At 54.7% G+C, this 16,389-nt stretch overlaps 1 protein-coding gene across 1 annotated transcript in view; it reads right to left on the reverse strand.

Annotated features, from left to right (window-relative positions):
- EPHB1 (EPH receptor B1) overlaps positions 1-16,389 on the reverse strand; it is a 48,943-nt gene that overhangs the window by 5,784 nt on the left and 26,770 nt on the right. Inside the window, exons 3-9 of the mRNA XM_009323982.1 lie at positions 15,218-15,373; positions 11,733-12,068; positions 8,463-8,644; positions 7,125-7,287; positions 4,875-4,983; positions 4,608-4,672; positions 589-711 (exon numbers count right to left, since the gene is read on the reverse strand). Coding sequence (XP_009322257.1) covers positions 589-711; positions 4,608-4,672; positions 4,875-4,983; positions 7,125-7,287; positions 8,463-8,644; positions 11,733-12,068; positions 15,218-15,373 — 1,134 coding nt within the window. The remainder of the gene's footprint in view (positions 1-588; positions 712-4,607; positions 4,673-4,874; positions 4,984-7,124; positions 7,288-8,462; positions 8,645-11,732; positions 12,069-15,217; positions 15,374-16,389) is intronic.

The following is a 16,389-nucleotide window of genomic DNA, read 5'->3' on the forward strand; positions in this document are numbered from 1 at the left end:
GCAAAATTTGCCTGTGGAGGGATTACATTTAAGCCAGCTTTGCAGCTACTTTGCCTCGATGAGCAGCAAAGGGCAGCTGATACATCGCTGAACTTGATCCCGACCGAACTAGCTCGTTGCTTCTTTGCAGCTTCCCCCCCCCAGCTTCTCACTTTCTCTTCTACAAGTATGACACAGTTATTTAAAAATGGCAATAAAAGCAGCACAGATGACATACAGATAAGTGCACGTGTGTGTATATATACATATGTATGGGAATATGGCACAGACGAGAGCGAGATATGGCTTTTTCTTGTTATCTCATGGAAAAGCCAAGTAGGAAATCCCAAGAGGCCCCGCAGTCACTCAGCGAATACGTTCATAGAGTCTTTGCCACCTCAAAAGAACTTTGAAAGCAGAAACCAACCTCGTGTCTGCCCTAACCCACCACAAACCCAGAAAAGCCTGATGTCTCGAGGCTTCCTTGAGGGTTTCCCAGTGAAGGACCACATGTGCATCCCCAGAAAATTGCTCCAGGTGGGTGTCTGGCCACACAGGAGCAGCAGAGAGGACAGGAAGGGACAGGTGGCAGGGGACAGCAAGACCCACCTGCTCCAATGACTTCTTCAATCTTCACAAAGGATACATCGATCTCCTTGGCAAACTCTCGGACCGCCTCATTGGGGTCCTCATAAGTGAAGGGATCAATGTAGATCTTCATCCCTGGAGACCCTTGTTGCAGGAAACATGGGAGCAACAGCAAAAGGGAAAGAAACGAAGAGCAGTTGTGCCATGGCCAAGAACTGGAGACCCCTGTGTCCTTATGCCCTCCGTATGCCCGTTAAGATGGCTTCTATCGCTGTGCTCAGCTGTACCACCTCCATAGACCGTTATCGTCCTCTTCGGTCCCCCTGCTCCACCCAACCCTCCCCTACATCTCCTCCTCTCCCTCTCTGCCCTCCGCTCCTCCACCATTATCCTTCCTCTTCCTCCTCCCCGGCGATGGGGAGCAGTTACAGACCTGAACTACAATTAGCTGGCTTTATGGTGAGGGCTTTACGAGGCTCCATGCATTAGTGAAGAAATATTTATTTACCCAAAAAGGCCTCTGATAGCTTTGTGGCGGCTACTAAATTGACAGAGTGCAGCAATTATAATCAACAACCTGCATGGAGCCATAAAATACAGCTTGGCCGGCCTCTGTGACAAGTGTGCAGTCCCTTGCATGGGGGCAATGTGCGGCAGCAGGATCCGGCTGCACCACAGGGAGATCCAGCAAGCGGGCTCCTGCCCTTTTCAAATGGGGGAAAAACCAAAACAGGCCCCCAAATTCCCCATATGGGGTTTGCAGACTTCATGTTTGGATGCCCTGGGGCTTGCAGAGCTGCCGGGGGGCACGGCCACGGGGCAGAGCGTGGCCACCACAGTCCCCAGGGCTCAGCAGGACACCAGTGTTATACTGCGGTCCCCACAGGGGACCCAGAGAGGGCTGCAGTGCCCCTTTGGGGGTTCAGCCTCCCGTGCCATTGCTCACCCAAAAAGGGGACCAGGGATGGTGTAGCAGCCCCCTCAAGGTCATCTCTGGAGGAGACCAGGATGGACATCACTGCCGGTCCTCCTCCCCAAGGTACCTTGGTGTTACGGTGATTAACGGCATTTGATTATGCTGTTAAGGACCTCACCAAGGGCCGCGATCCCGTTGCGCTGGCGCTTCCAGGGGCCTTTCTAGAGCTGACACGCAGACGACCACATGGACCGCAGCATTGCCTCTGCGCAGCTCCGCGACGGGAATCTAAATCGGCTCCTGGCTGCTTTGCAAGTTTGCCAGCAAGTAATTCAGGAGGAGGCACGAAAGCCTCGCAGCGGGGCACTGCTGGTGCAAAACAGCCGCCAAGGGAGAATCACTTGCAGGGCACCCAGAGCTGGGGAGAGACCAGGAAGGAGCATCCTCATCCCCAAAAGGGGCATTTGGGGCAAAAGCTCTGTGCCTCGAAGGCGGGTGGGGAAGGCTGCAATGAAGCCATCTGTGCATCTCCCAGTTCATAAATCCCTTTACAGCTCTGTCTCATACACTTTAACTGCCCCATAAATTTTTTTACAAGAGCAGCTGATGCTTCAGCCAGGATTACAAAGGGATTTACAGGATCGTAACCGAGACTGACTCACTGATCAAAATATTGAAGAAATAAAGGAGACAATAATGCTGAAGTTTCCTGCCCACTGTCAACACAGGCTGGTTTTCAAACACCCTCTGATGTGCCCTAGGGTCTGCCTGTGCGCTCAGTAAACACCGGGTTCAGCTCTCCCCTAATCTCCATCCCATCCGAATGAGTGGGATTAGGGCACCTAAACCCATTACTCATCCTGCAAACCTCAGCCACCGGCTCATCATCGCCACTCTGGCAAAAGCTGGGCAAAATGCCAGGTACCAGAGCACAACATCAAAGGCAACCCATGCTAAGCCTACCTGCAAAGAGAGCTTTGTGCTCTTAAAATCGCCCCGATACTCCTAGAAACTGGATTAGGCCATTTATCACTACTGCAGATGATGGCAAACTTTTTATCACTCTTCGAAAGTTGAAGTGCTCTGCACTGCGACCCTGACTCCAGCGTTAGATTCCTTCCGACATCATTTTTCCTTGGGAATAAATATCATTGGGACATAGAAAAACCCTTGCCTGATGAATCGCTGCCACTTCAACAGGACACTTTCCCTATTTCCCCTATCTCAAAGCTCCTGGCAAAGCAGTGGCAGAGATAAAGCATGAGAAATTACAACCATGAGAGACCCCATCTCACCCCAAAACCCACCCAGGGAAGTCCTTGCCAGCAGCAGGCAGCCGGTGATCCCCGGGGGGCTCATGGGAGGGATGGCGGAGCTGCGCCAGGGAGGCTGTAATTGCCATGCCACTAAACACACAGGTGATTTGTTCCGGCGGATGCACTCGTTACTCCATTAGTCGCTCGCCACAAATTTCCCACCTGTTTTGCTCCAGCGTCTGCAATAACCGAGCGCCTGGAGGCTCGCTAACCTTGAAAGGGTTTTGCTGCGCGTCTGGGAGCCCCGGCACCCCCAGCTTTCAGGCACCAACCCTCACATCGCCCAGCTTTAAAAACTAAACACAGACACCCACTTCACTGCTTTCCTACCTGGTTTGAACACCCTGGGTTTTGAGGTGCTTGGGGCGAGCTAGGGATGCACGTGGGGTGGGGAATGTTTCAAAACAGGGGGAAAATGGGAAAAATAAGTCCATCTGCAGCCCAACGTGGGTTTAGCCATCAAGCATCAATTAAATCTTCCCCCAGCACCCACGGTGCAGAAACGCAAAGAAAAGAGGGAGGAAAAGCACAGGTCCATTGTATTTAAGTATCACCCGGTGACGTTTGGAAAACAGTTTATTGTTTGCCGGGAGGTTTACGGCCCCTCCCAGCCCCACCATCACATTGGGCGGGTTTGGTATGAAGCTGAGAAGGTCAAAAGAGATCTAGCGTGCTGTTGCCGGCTTGGCTGGGCTCTCCCGGCTGCCTCCAAACCCTTTCCTTTCCTGCCAGCCCTCCCATTTTCTCTGCCAGGCTGATTGCTCCATATCCATCCCTCCCCTCTGGTCATCCATCCTGCTCCCCGCTTCCCCTGCCATCCTTCACCCATCCCTGCACCCTGCCACCACCCCTTTTCCCTAAGCCGGTGCCCAGGACCCAGGGACGGTTTCTTCCTGCAAGGCAGCAAAATGCACCTGGGAGGCATCTCTAGGAGAGTGTAAATGGGATTTACGTCCTGTGGGGATGGGGCACAGAGCCTGTGGGCACGGGGTGGCAATGCCTCACTCCCTGGAGCCACTGCTTTGCTGCTTTATTATCATTTCCAGCGATCACAATGGCCCACTGGCTGCTTTACCAGGAGCTGGAGGAGCACCTGAGCACATGTTATACACAACAGATGCCTTGAATTTATTCTGGTGCACAGCTCCACAAACTGCAAAGGTGTCTTAGGAAAAGGCCCGTCAAGCTCAGGTTCTCCTAGTTGTTTGCCAAGGCCATTAGCAGCCCAAAGCCAGTTGAACCTTCCCAGTCACTGGCCACACATACTTCCTGGAGCGGGGTGCAGGGCAAGCATCAGCCATGCAGCCAGGACAGCAGCAATGCCAGCCACCAGCCCCCACTCCTTGGCCACACTCCCAAAATCCGGCGTCCCTTTAGCGGTAAGAGCAGCCCAGCACTGATCCTGGCCCGGGCAGAGCCCGTGGCAGGAGATCAGGAGCTCATCCCCCCTCCGCATACTGCCGCTCTCCTTCCCTTCCTCCTTTGGGAGTCTTCACAGCATCCTCTCCCAATGCCTTGTTCCCCTACATCCCCCTGACCCCTACATCCCTCTGTCCCCCCAAATCCATCCCCATTCCCCAAATCCCCCCTGTTGCTCTTCTTTTCCCACCCACAATGCTGCACCACTGCAAAACCCCCACAGACAGCCTGACACACAGCTGTGGACATCTCTGCTCCCACCCTACTGTCCTCTCTGTCTACCCCATGGGGCTTTCATCCCCCCACCGTGCACATTCGAAGGTGGGTGAGTGGGGCACATGCCGGGTGCAGGTTTAAGAGTGTTTCCCTGCCCGCTTTTCCTTGCTTACCTCGGCCAGTGCTGTAGTGCTGTAATTTATCGCTGTACACTGCCTCCTTGCTGTAGGCGCGCTTCCTGGGAGAAAAGGGGAGAAAACAGCCGGGCTTGAGGGATGAGCGGCTGGCAATGGCCCCAAACCGCTCCCCTGCCAGCAACACTCAGCAAACAGTGGCAGCTCAGCGCTCTGTCCCCATCCCTCCCCTCCTACCCCAAATCTCTCCCAGCTGCATCCCATCGCCTCCACCTTCCAGGTAGGCAGCATCCCACAAGGACCCACCTGCTGCAGACAATGGAAATGGCCACCAGCGAGACAATGAAGACCACCCCAGCCGCTGCAGACCCCGCAATCAAAGGCAGCTGCTCTCTCAGCTCTGACTTGTAGTCATCTGCAAGAGAAGAGGGTTGGGATGAATTCTCCCTTGCACGCTCATGGAGGAAGAGCAGCATCCTAGGAAGGGGTCCCATAACGCCCCCTCTGATTCCATGGGTGCTGCTCCCATGGGAGGGTGGTGGGACAAGGGGGATCCAGGCAGGAGCGTTGGTTGAGGCAGGTGATGAGCCGGTGCTGCGTTGCACAGGGAAGGATTGTCACACTTGGCTTACACATACTTCGGGTTAAAAATATGGAAGAGAAGGTCCTGGGAATGAAGTCAAGCCAATGTGCGTGGGCCCAGTTTCCTGAAGAGATGAGGTTCACAAGGTGGCTTTTTCCATGCCTCTGGGGTTTCTCTTCCCTCAATAAATTTAAACCTGTTGGCCATTTTGACCAAATTTAACACGGGGTCTCACAGACACAAAGTTCCTACAAGTTGCAGGAAAGGAGGAAGAGAAAAGACCCCATCAATAAGCAAACCAGCCGGGGAAGGCTGCACGAGTTCACCCATATTAGACACCAGAGAGTCCACCATGCAAGGGTTAACCTTGAGAGGGAGGCCCAGGAGAATCCGAGCACCTTCACTGCAGCTCTGCTTGTAGGTTTTTACATCTCAATGGATGGCATGAGCCAACTCCTTCTGCAGAGCCACGGCAACCACAACCACAGCATCCCTTCCACACCAAGCAGCCCTCAAACCCCCTGCATCCCCTCGGCCACCCCCTGCGTCCTTCAGCAGCAGGCTGGGGTGAAAGCCGAGGTGGCACATGGAGGACTGGACATGCCTGGAGGAACCCCAAGAAAGCCATGTGTCTCCCCCCATCTTCCCCTTCTCCTGCCCTGCCCTGTTAGAGCGGTGTGGGTACCCACAGTGGGCAGTATCCAGCAGACCCCACACTCCTGGGGGCTTCTGCAGTCCTCCAGAAACACCCCTGTCTCCAACCACCCCCAGCAGGGTGTGCCAGGCTGTGCCAGCAGCCACAAGCAATGGTTAAAATAAAATTGACTCCAAAAGAAAGCATTTAGCACCCTTTTATCTGTATTTTTCTACTCTGCGGTTAATTATTAGCAACTAGATTTCTCTCTTGCACACCGCTTAAATCCTGAGAAATTCTCATCTAACAATCAATTATTATTTAATAATCTACACTATCCATTCTTATTAAATTTCAATTAATTGCTTATTTGAGGCAGGATTTTTCTTCTCGCTTCTCTAATCCTGAATATTCAAGGCATTGGGGGGGTTTATTACCATTTTCTCCCCTTTGGTCGCCCTGCATGGTTTTCCTCTTCCCGCCCTGGCTGGCACTCGACATGAGTGCAAGCACAGGGCAACTTGGTTTTAGGAAAGAAGAAAAGTTTTAGGAAAGACAGACAGCAGGACTGGGACCCATGGGTGTCACTTAAGCGGAGCAGGAACCACACCAGCAGCGGCAGGAAAGGGGGTCTCTGCAGGGACTTCAGCTGCCCCAGGGGTAGGAGGACCATGAAAGGAGCCTTGCTTCACTCACTGACTTCTGGATTAGTCCTGAAGCTGGGATTAATGAAAAACCCTCTCATGAGTTATTAGTCTCTAAAGGGATCTAGTGTTTGTGGGTGCAGGGAAGGGCTGGGACCAGAAGAACAACAGCACAACTCTGGCAAGGACGCCAGAAGAAGCCATGAAGGTCGTGAGCTGGCCCTTTCCCTTCGACACACCACCTCAGGGTGGGAAATCAGCTTTCAGTGATGGGTCTGACCCTTCCAGCTTTGTCCTGATAGCTCAGATGCAGCTCTGAGCACCCCAGGAGAGCATCCCTGGAAGGCATCCCAGGAGTTCTTCCTCCGGGGGTCTACAACCCTCTGCTGCTCCCCACCCTGCCGTGCTGGACTCACAGCCGGTGGCAGGGGGGCTCTGCCACCATGGTCAGAGGCAGGAAAGACAAAACTGCAGCTAAATAGCAGGGGAGAAAACAGAGCTATGAGATTTAAAGCAGATTACTTCTCCAGCTGGCGATTAATAAGACATCGCTGTAAATCACCTGGCTTTTGCCATGCTGCCCGCTGGGAGAGAGGTTTGCAGAGACAAGTTCGTTTAATCCAATTAGAGCCCGAAGCTGTCACTGGAAGGACAACCACCCCCTTTGCCTCCCTGTCCCCACCTCCCGGACTCACCGTCCGTCAGGGTCTGGAAGCACATCTTCCCGCTGTACTTGCCGTAGCCAGCCACGGTGCGGGCTCGCACCTGCACCACGTACACCATGCCGGGTCGCAGCCCCTCAATCCTGGCCGTGTTGGTCTGGCTGCGGGCCATGGAGGAGTTGTACTCGTTGTGGTCCTGTGGGCACAGCCAAGAGAGACCATCAGTGGTGGGGACAATGTACTCTGCAGCCCACCCATCCCCATTGATGGCAGGGATGAGGTTTATCTGCAGCCGGATAAAGTGGTGGCCCTGGCTCTGCTCCAGGAGGACAAGCGCCGGTGGCTTGGACCCTCCTGGTTGCCCTCAATCCCTGACATGGAGGATCCCACAGAAGCCAGAGCCACAAGCTCTGCCTGGCCTCCAGGGAGCTGGGGAGGTCCCCGCAGCATATGCTTCCCCGGCAGCCCCCTGGTCCCACCGTAGCGAAGAGCATGGAGCAAGGGGGGGAAACAATAAGAGCATCCAGAGCAAAAACACTCATGAGTAGCGAAGTCCTCATCTTCAAACCACTGATGTTCCTGCACATTTCAGAAACGTCATGCAGTTATGGAAACACCGTAATATGCCCTACATGACCCTGCTCGAGGGGGTTCAAGGGCAACTTGCCTTTGCCTAGAGCCCTAGCCTCTACAGTCCCTGCTCTGCTGGCAGGGGTCCTTGTGCTAAACCTTGGTGGAGACACTGGGCGACTCAAATCTCATTTTTTGCAAAATTCCCCAGTGATTTGCCATAAAGGGGTCGCTGGTGAAATCATCTAATTATTCACATTTAGAGGAATTCATTAAAGCTGGCAAGATGTGGGAGGGATGGAACAGCTTGGGCTCGGCACAGTTCACCGCAAGGGTCGAGAGCGTGTCCCCTGTGAGGAAGGATGGCTGCCAGTGAAAGGACCTGGCGGCAGGCAGTGACCCGGGACAGGGACAACCTGATAACCTTCGCCGGTACTCGCCGTCCCCCTCCTTTCCTCCTGACGCTGTCCCCACACTCTGGGTCCCTGCTTACCCTAGCAGATACCAGAGCCAAGGCAGCAACAGGCACTGCTGCCCGTGGGGGAGGAATTAGCATCTGCAGCCGCAACATCGCTTCCTTTCCTGTGGTTGCACATCGCTCCCAGCCTCCGGAGCCAGCATGGGTGACCAGGCACCCGTCCCACCACCTGGACCCTTCCCAGCAAAGAGCCTGATTCAGAGCTTGTCCATGTTCCCCCTCTCCCAGAAAGCTCAGGACCTGAGCAGCCTCCCGGCAGCGTGGTATGAAGCTCCGTGTGGCCCCAGCCCACCCTCGGTCACGAGGTTTCCACCTGAGCTTACCGCTGCCGGCCTGGAGCCCACGGTGCTGCTGATGTCGGGCGTGCAGATGCGGCTCACCTTCTCGTAGTAGCGGATCTCGTAGTCCAGGATGATGCCATTGGGCTGCTCGGGCTGAGGCCAGGAAAGTGTGATGCTCCTCATCGTGGCGCTCACCTGGTGCATGATGGGGACGGTGGAGGGTGCTGCCAAGGAAGCGGGGAGGGAGGGAAAATCAATGGAGAGGGGTAGGACCACCGGCCTTGGGGAGGGGGAAAATCTCCTGGGCACATGGAGCATCCCAAATCCCCCATGCCTGCGGTTGTTCGCCCCATGGGACAAGCTCACGCATTAGCAGTGGGAAGAGCAGCATCCCAGCAGCTTACACGGAGCCAAAGCAGTGAGCTGGCAAGGGAATTCTGGTATTTAAACCAATTATTCTTTTTAATTAGGGGCTTAGAAATCCTCGGTGTTCCTTCTCCCTGGGATTGCTTGCTCCAAGGATGTCTCCCACAGAGGGGCAAAGACAGCAAAGCTCTCCCCAGCAGGGACAAACCAAGGCTTGAAGACGATCCCCAGCTCTGCTTGCCGTCTTTTGCTGTAACAGCATCTCTGGAGGAGCCAGCACCACAGGAGCCTACATCATGGCTGCGACCCCAGGTGCTGTCAGTAATAGGATGTAGGAGCAAAACTCTGCCCACCCTGAGGATGATGACGGAAAAGCCAGGGACACCCCAGCCCAGCAAGGGGACCCCAAGGTGCTGGAGCCTGTAGCATGGCTTTGGCTCAGCCCTGGCCTGGAGGAGCTGCTGGGTCCACTCTTGGGGCTCTCTGAGGATGCTCATCCTCAGCACCCAAATGTGCTTCTCCCGGAAGTTTTATTTCTGAAGCCCAAACACTTGCAGAACAGTCTCAAACCATCTTTCAGCCCCTCGCCTGCCCCGGGGCCATGGCGCAAGGGTGCCTGAAAGGCAGCACCTCCATCCCTGCAGCCCCCAAGACCTCCCAGGCAGCAAACCACAGGGGTCCCAGGCATCTTGCCACAGCACCCCCGGAGAAAGCAAGATGCTCGGCACTGGCAGAGCATGCAGTCGGCATCGGGTGCAAGCCTGGCGTGGTTTGTCCGACCCCCTTCCCTCCCTGCCATGCGTTTCTAATCAGTCTTGCCGGCCACGCCACACACCATGTTGTTCTGCAAAGCTGCCCATAGTATTTCAGTTCACACACCAGACTGGAGCTAAGCGAGCTGGTTCCTTTCAGGCACATTGTCCCCACTGCCACTGCTCCCTGCCCAGCTCTCCACATGCACTGGAGCAATCCCGGGGCTGCTCTGCGCCTGCCAGGGAGCCGAGCATAGCCGACCACCCCCAGAGCCGAGCATCCCCGGAGCTGAGCATCCCCAGAGCCAAGCATGCCCAGAGCCAAGCATCCCGGAGCTGAGCATCCCTGGAGCTGAGCATCCTGGAGCCGAGCATCCCCGGAGCTGAGCATCCCCAGAGCTGAGCATCCCCAGCAGCAGCAACACCATCCTTCCACCATCAAGGACACCTGGCCGCTAAATTAGCCAGGAACCACTTTTCCAAAGGCTTTTTGCCCTCCAAGTTATACTTGAAAGGGCCAGAGCCAGCCAATACAGCCCTGATCCTGCACTTAATCCTACCAAAAGTCTCCAAGAAAGGTACCCAAGTCTCTCCACACCCAAAGCAGCACTGGCATGACCTGCTCGCAGGGTCAGCTCCCTATCCAGTGCAGGCAGCGCTGGGCAGGGAAAATGCCTCCTCCCCATGGATCCGGGGCAGAGCTGACCTCTGCATGACCGGCTCGGCGTGCAGGATCGTGCCGCAGAGGGAATCTGGGGGTGGCAGGAGCCCCTCTCCATGCGGCGGCACTGGGACACGTTGATAGTCCGACACCACCTTTCTTTATCTGGTGTATTTAATCCCGTGGGTTTTTTTTTTTTTAATCTCTCCACATCCACTCTGAGAAGATGCTCATGGGATGAAATTAAACACTTAGCTTGATTGCGGTTTTGTTAATTGCTGCATTCCATGCCCCGTTAGCATGGATAGCAGCATGCAGGCGGATGGGGCTGGGGGCAGCCCTGCGGGGTGAGATGCACTAACCAGCCCAAATCCAGCCCCATGCGGGGCTAGGGGGTAGAAAAACTCACTGCAAAGCCAAAGGGATTTTAGAGGTACAGCACCGATCCTGCCCTTGACACACCTGATGCATTTCCATTAGGTTACCCCGCAGCCCATCCTGCAACGGGGGAGCACTTCCACGTTAATATTCAGCCTTTGCAAGACAAACAGGGGGCGGTGGGGTACGGACAGATGGACGTGGGAGCCCTGGCTGTCCCCAGCTCCCAGGCAGCCTGAGAGTGAGAGACAAGCAAAGAAACACCCCAAAAATCCCACCCCAGGAGAAAAGCTTGGAGACCAGAGGCAGGTTTGATCGCACGTGGTTCAGGAGACAGTGATGCCAGCCAGGCACAAGCATAGATTTGTATTCCCCGGAGCTGGGAGACTGAAATATTTATGCCAGGTTTCAGTCTCATGCTGTCCTGAGGGAGCAGGTTGGCGAAGGCTGCCTGCATTACACACTCGACACAAAGCAGAAATTACCATCCCCTTTCTCTGCCCAAAGCAGACGGGTTTCCATCCCTTTGGCTCCTTGTGCTCCTCATTGCAGCCTGGGACTGGGTCCCCCCTTGCCATCTGCACACCCACCCTGTCAGCATCCCAGTTTGGCCCAGAGCTGTTTGTTCAGCTCCTGACACCTGATCGGGAAGAGGGAGGGAAAGGGGCAGGAGAGCCTGGAAAAGGGGACAAGAGGAAAATGATGGAAGAGGGATGTGCCAGAGGAGACGGAGCCTGAATTCAGCCCTGGGATGCTGCTTCCCCCCGTGCTGCAGCCAGGCTGCATTTCGAGGCTGGGTTCACCCCATCTCCCTGCTCCCACCTGGGAAAAGGGGGGAAATGGCGATGTCATTTCATCCCCAAGCAATCTAGAGGGGGTTAAAAAGCAGATATCAGTCCTCACTCCCTTCCCTCCCACAACCCAGCTCTCGCTTTGCCCAGGGCGCAGGCACCCCCTCCACCTCTCCCATCCTTCTTCCTCCTTCTTTTCCTGGCCTTTTTCCCCACTTGCTGCCTTTCCCGCAGGGCTGGGTGAAGGTTTACTGCACCCGTCACACACCACTCACACCCCAGGAGCTTTTTCCTTCGGACTCAGATCTTGCAACTCATAGTGTATGGCTTAAAACCCCTGACACCGCACCATCCCAGGACTCACCGGCTTGGTTGGTAGTGATGTTGACGGAGACATGCTGCGGTGGGAAGGGGCTCTTGTTGGAAACCCCATTGACAGCCTGGATCTCGAAGGTGTAAGGCGTGTGTGCCCACAGGTTGCTAATGAAGACCCGGGTCTCCGTCAGCCCCAGCTGCCGGGGGACAAAGTCCACGTTGTCGTCACAGCGGGAACAGGCGCGTCGGTCCGACCGGCACTTCTTGCAGACAATGTTGTAGGTGACATCATCCCGACCACCCGTCTCTCGTGGTGGGTGCCACTCCAGGATAATGGACGTCTCATTAACGATGGAGATGACATTGCGGGGGCCAGATGGGACACCTGAGGGTAAGGAGAGCACTTGAGACAGGCCCTTGCCCAAAGCGTTATGCTCAGCCCTACCGGGGCTCAGCGGGAGCCCCGAGGGGCTCCAGCACAGAGAATAACACCCCACAGCTCTGTCTTCTGGTCTACCCATCACCTCCTGGCTCAGGAGGGATTCGGTCTCCGTGGCTTTGCCCGATTCAGGGTCAGGCTTTCCCCATCGGCAACACCGACCACCCACATGGCCGGCCACAGAGAGAGGTTTCATGGTTGGGGATGGGGACTCCCATGCCACAAACACACTTAGTCTCCAAAAAACCCCCCATGCAGAGCACATGCAGATCCATCTGGAAAGATGGACCCATTTTAATGATCAGAGATGCCGAGATAGCTCCAGTGCTCACATGGAGAAGCACCTCAAACAGATTATCACAGCGAGAGAAACGCCACTTAGCCAGCACCACGGAGAAACGGAGGAGCAGCAGGCGAAAAGAGAGTCAAAAATGGAAAGTGGTTATTAACGGTTCAATATCTCAAGTTGGGAGCCTGGGTATTTAACAGCACAGAGGAAGGCTCTCCTCCATGCCTGGCACCGCTCGCTGTTTTGTGAGCAGCTCAGATGTTGGCCAAGAGATCAAAATTGCATTGATCAAACCTGCTGGGAGCCATTGCAAATGCTTCGGAGGATGGGAATTGAACATGGCTCTGATTACACACGCTGCCGGAACCGGGCCGAAGTCAATAGGGAGCGATTCAGGAGGAATCCAGGTGGGAGAGCATCATCAAGGCACAAACATATGTCTGCCCAGGTCTGGGGAAGGATTTGGGGTTAGCCAGGATGGCTCCGCAGCCAAAACCACAAAATCTGGCTGCTGGGTTATATTAAATAAGGAAAGTGATTAATTACTCGTGCTGGCAGGGCTCAGCACTGCGCTTCTGGGGAAGGAAAAGGACTTTGCCACAATGGGGGGGAGCAATAAAAATGATGGAGGACTTGACCTGTGAGGAAAGGTTAAGAGAGCGAAGCATGCTCCATCTTGGGGAAAACCATCCCGGGGGAGCCCTCCACATGTGTGTCCTGGGGAACATAGTGGCTGCAGATAAATTAGCCCCATTATTGGACGGGGATGGGATGCGCAGAGGTGGCTTCATCAGCACAGGGGTGACGTGGCTGGTGGGCTGGAGAGGTTACCCCGTGTGGAGGACCTCCAGCTGACACCCTGCTCCGGCCACCGCTGCCAGCCAGCCCGGGGGGCCGTGCCCCTTCCCGGCCAGCCCGGGGGGCCGTGGGTGGCCACCCCTGCCCAGCTCCCTGCCTGCGCTGCCCTCTCCCCCTGCTCCCTTAATTGCACCCAGGCAGGCACTTTGGGAGCCCCTCTCAGCCTTTGCTGCCGATACCACAGATGAAAGCATTTTGTTAAAATGCCTAGAAAAATGACAGCCTTTAAAAAAAAAATTAAAATTAATAATTCTGTTCCCTTTAATTCTTTTCCCCTTTAGCGGAGTAAACGCACATGTCAGGGAGCAGTCGCCAGTGCAGCATCCTTGCTGGAAAGGGCTTTCGTGGACTCGAGGCACCACAGATGTCCCATCGTGGGGGTCCCCCGAAATCCCATTAGCAAGGAGTGAAGATGTCAAAGGGGTTTTACAGGAGGGGTGGTAAGGGACACGACAGGGGCAGGAGCAGGGGGAAGGACATCAGTTCCCCCGGGGGGAACCAGACCGGAGGATTCGCAAAGGCTGGGGAGAAGGATCAATAAATAGCAAGTTACCCCCAAAAAGCTGCAACCTGTCTCGGGAACCTTAATCCAATCCCCCTCTTTGTACCTTAAGCAGACAATATCTTTTCAAGTTTTTTTTCAAGAAAAAGGGAGAAAACCATCTTTCTTCCCTGGCCCAGAGGCAAACCACTGTCTCCCCAAATTCCCCCCCCCCTTTAATTGCAGCCCCTTCCCTCCCCTGCCAGGGGTACGGAGCAGGAACCACACTTGCAGGCATCGCCCTTGGGAAGGACTCTGGTCCAGGGCAGCACCCACAGCTCCATGCTGTTATTTACTCCTCTGACATGGAGAAACTTTGTCAGTGAACAGCTGGCATCTCAAATTAGAGCATTGTAAAATTGTCAATGAGAAGAAATAAAAATCAGCAAATGGACTTTTTTATACTGTATTCCTATAGCGCAACAATACTGTAAATCAGCTATGTAACGAGACATAATAAAGATATATAGATTTATCTGCAGTTGTGCTACCTGCCGACTACCTTCGCTCTGACAGCTCAAGTGATCCAGCAAAACATGCAAATCCTTTCCTCGTTTCCGACGTGCATTTTGGGCACTCCCCAGCACTACGGGTCCAGAGCATCCTTGTACTAAAGCTCCTTGATGGGCTGATTCAAGGGCCTGGAGCATATTTTGCAGAGGGAGTTGAGGTTGAGACTCACGTTCCCAGTGGGCTGTAGAGCACAGCAGCTCTTTCTTCTCTCCTGGGGTCTTTTCTCACCAAAAGACAGGTTTGAGGCCGCTGCTGCCATCCCAGGCAGTTTGGGCAGACAGCCGAGCAGTGATGCATCGCACGCAACGCCACACTGAATACAAATGCTTAACGCACCCTTTCCCCCAATAAAAAAATACTCCATCTGCAAGACTATGAACAAGACAGCAACAGCAGATAACTTTAAATTCTAATTTATCCTGGGGACTATCTCCCTGCCATCACCGCCACTGCAATTCAAACAGTTGCCAGAGAGGCGGGTTGCAGGGCCATCCCATCGCTCATCATTTGGTGTGTGCCATGGTGGTGTCCCAGGAAAGCAGAGCAAAGGGTGACGAGACATCATCTACTTATGCCGGCGTGGCGGTGAAGGGACTTGCATCGGTGCAAGGAGCGTTTCTATAGCACATGGAGGAGGTGCTGTGTCAGGCAGAGAGGGATCAGTATTCAGTATGGGTACCCCAGCCCTCCACAAAGCTAAACCCTTGTGGTGGGTTGACCTCGGCTGGCTGCCAGACGCCCACCTAGCTGCTCTCTCGCTCACCTCCACAGCAGGACGGAGGAGAAAATAAGATGAAAAAGCTCATGGGTTGAGACTTTATCCCTGCCGCTTCCCCAGCAGCAGAGGGGAGCAAGACCCTGCAGCCCCCTTGCCAACCCTAATCTGTTACTCACTGGTGCAAGCAGCTGATGGCAGGTCGAAATCCGCCCGGTAGTAGCCATTGCGGCACATGCAGACCGGTGAGGCCTCGGCAGTGGAGCGGCTGTTGGAAGGGCATGGCACGCAGACCCCCGCGCCCTGGCTGGCCTTGAACGTCCCCGCCGGGCAGGCTGCAAGAGAAAGGAGAGGAAAGCGGTTGGGTGTCAAACCATCCTGGGGTGGAGGTGAAAGCAGGTCCTGTCCTTGAAACAGGGCAGAAAGAAAAAAAAGAGAAAGAAATAAAAGAAAAGACACAGAAAATCTTCACACCTGTATCGGAGCTAAACAGGGTGGCACCTTCCTACAAAGCTAGGATGGCCATAATTTTCCACGCTGGCTATGAATCATTTCTGGAGCCACCAGGAAAACACTGAAATCACACAGCAATGATACAGTAATTAGCCAGGCAGAGCAAGGGAGCTGCAGCAGCTGCTTCGCTCCCCACCATTCGTACCCAGGCAGGGGTACAGCAGGGGTCTGCAGGGCCCCCTTCCCCAGCAGCACCCATGGGGACACGGGCACGCAGGGGCAGGACAGTGTACCCCTTCTGCTGATCCAAAACGTCCCTTTCCGCCACCCCAATGGCATGGCTCAGGTCTTGCATCTCTTTTTCCATGCAAAATTTGAATATTTAATTATTAAAAGTTGATGTGACGCCCACGACAGTGTCTCACGGGTCCATCCCATTAATCCCCCACAGCCCAGGGCTGGGGCTAATAACCTTCCCGGCCTTCAGCCTCCGAGTTCATTCAAGCAGGAAATGGCAACTAATTCATAAATGAGAAGATGCTCCAGTTACAGTTACAGCGAGGCTTTAATCAGTGACGGAGGGAGGTTTCATTAGTCAACCGTCTTGCTGCTCTGCAGTTAGAGGGTGAAGATGGAGTGACAAAGATGGGGTCCCTCGTCCCCATCCCACCCCACCAGTCCTCACCAACTAGGCGCTGATGAACGGATGCTCATCCATCCTTAACGTCTAACAAAACCCGCAGGTGACCCGTACGAAACCGAAGGCTACAGAAGGGAATGTCTGTATTTTGACACATGTACCCAAGGGACCAGACTTCTATCCAGATCCACCATCTGGCCGGGGGGAGACTGTTCCTGGCCTCGCACACAGGGTGGTCCCACCTCCATTTGGCTCCCG

Source organism: Pygoscelis adeliae, unplaced genomic scaffold (genome assembly GCF_000699105.1).
Source record: "Pygoscelis adeliae isolate BGI_AS28 unplaced genomic scaffold, ASM69910v1 Scaffold485, whole genome shotgun sequence".
Lineage (NCBI taxonomy): Eukaryota > Metazoa > Chordata > Aves > Sphenisciformes > Spheniscidae > Pygoscelis > Pygoscelis adeliae.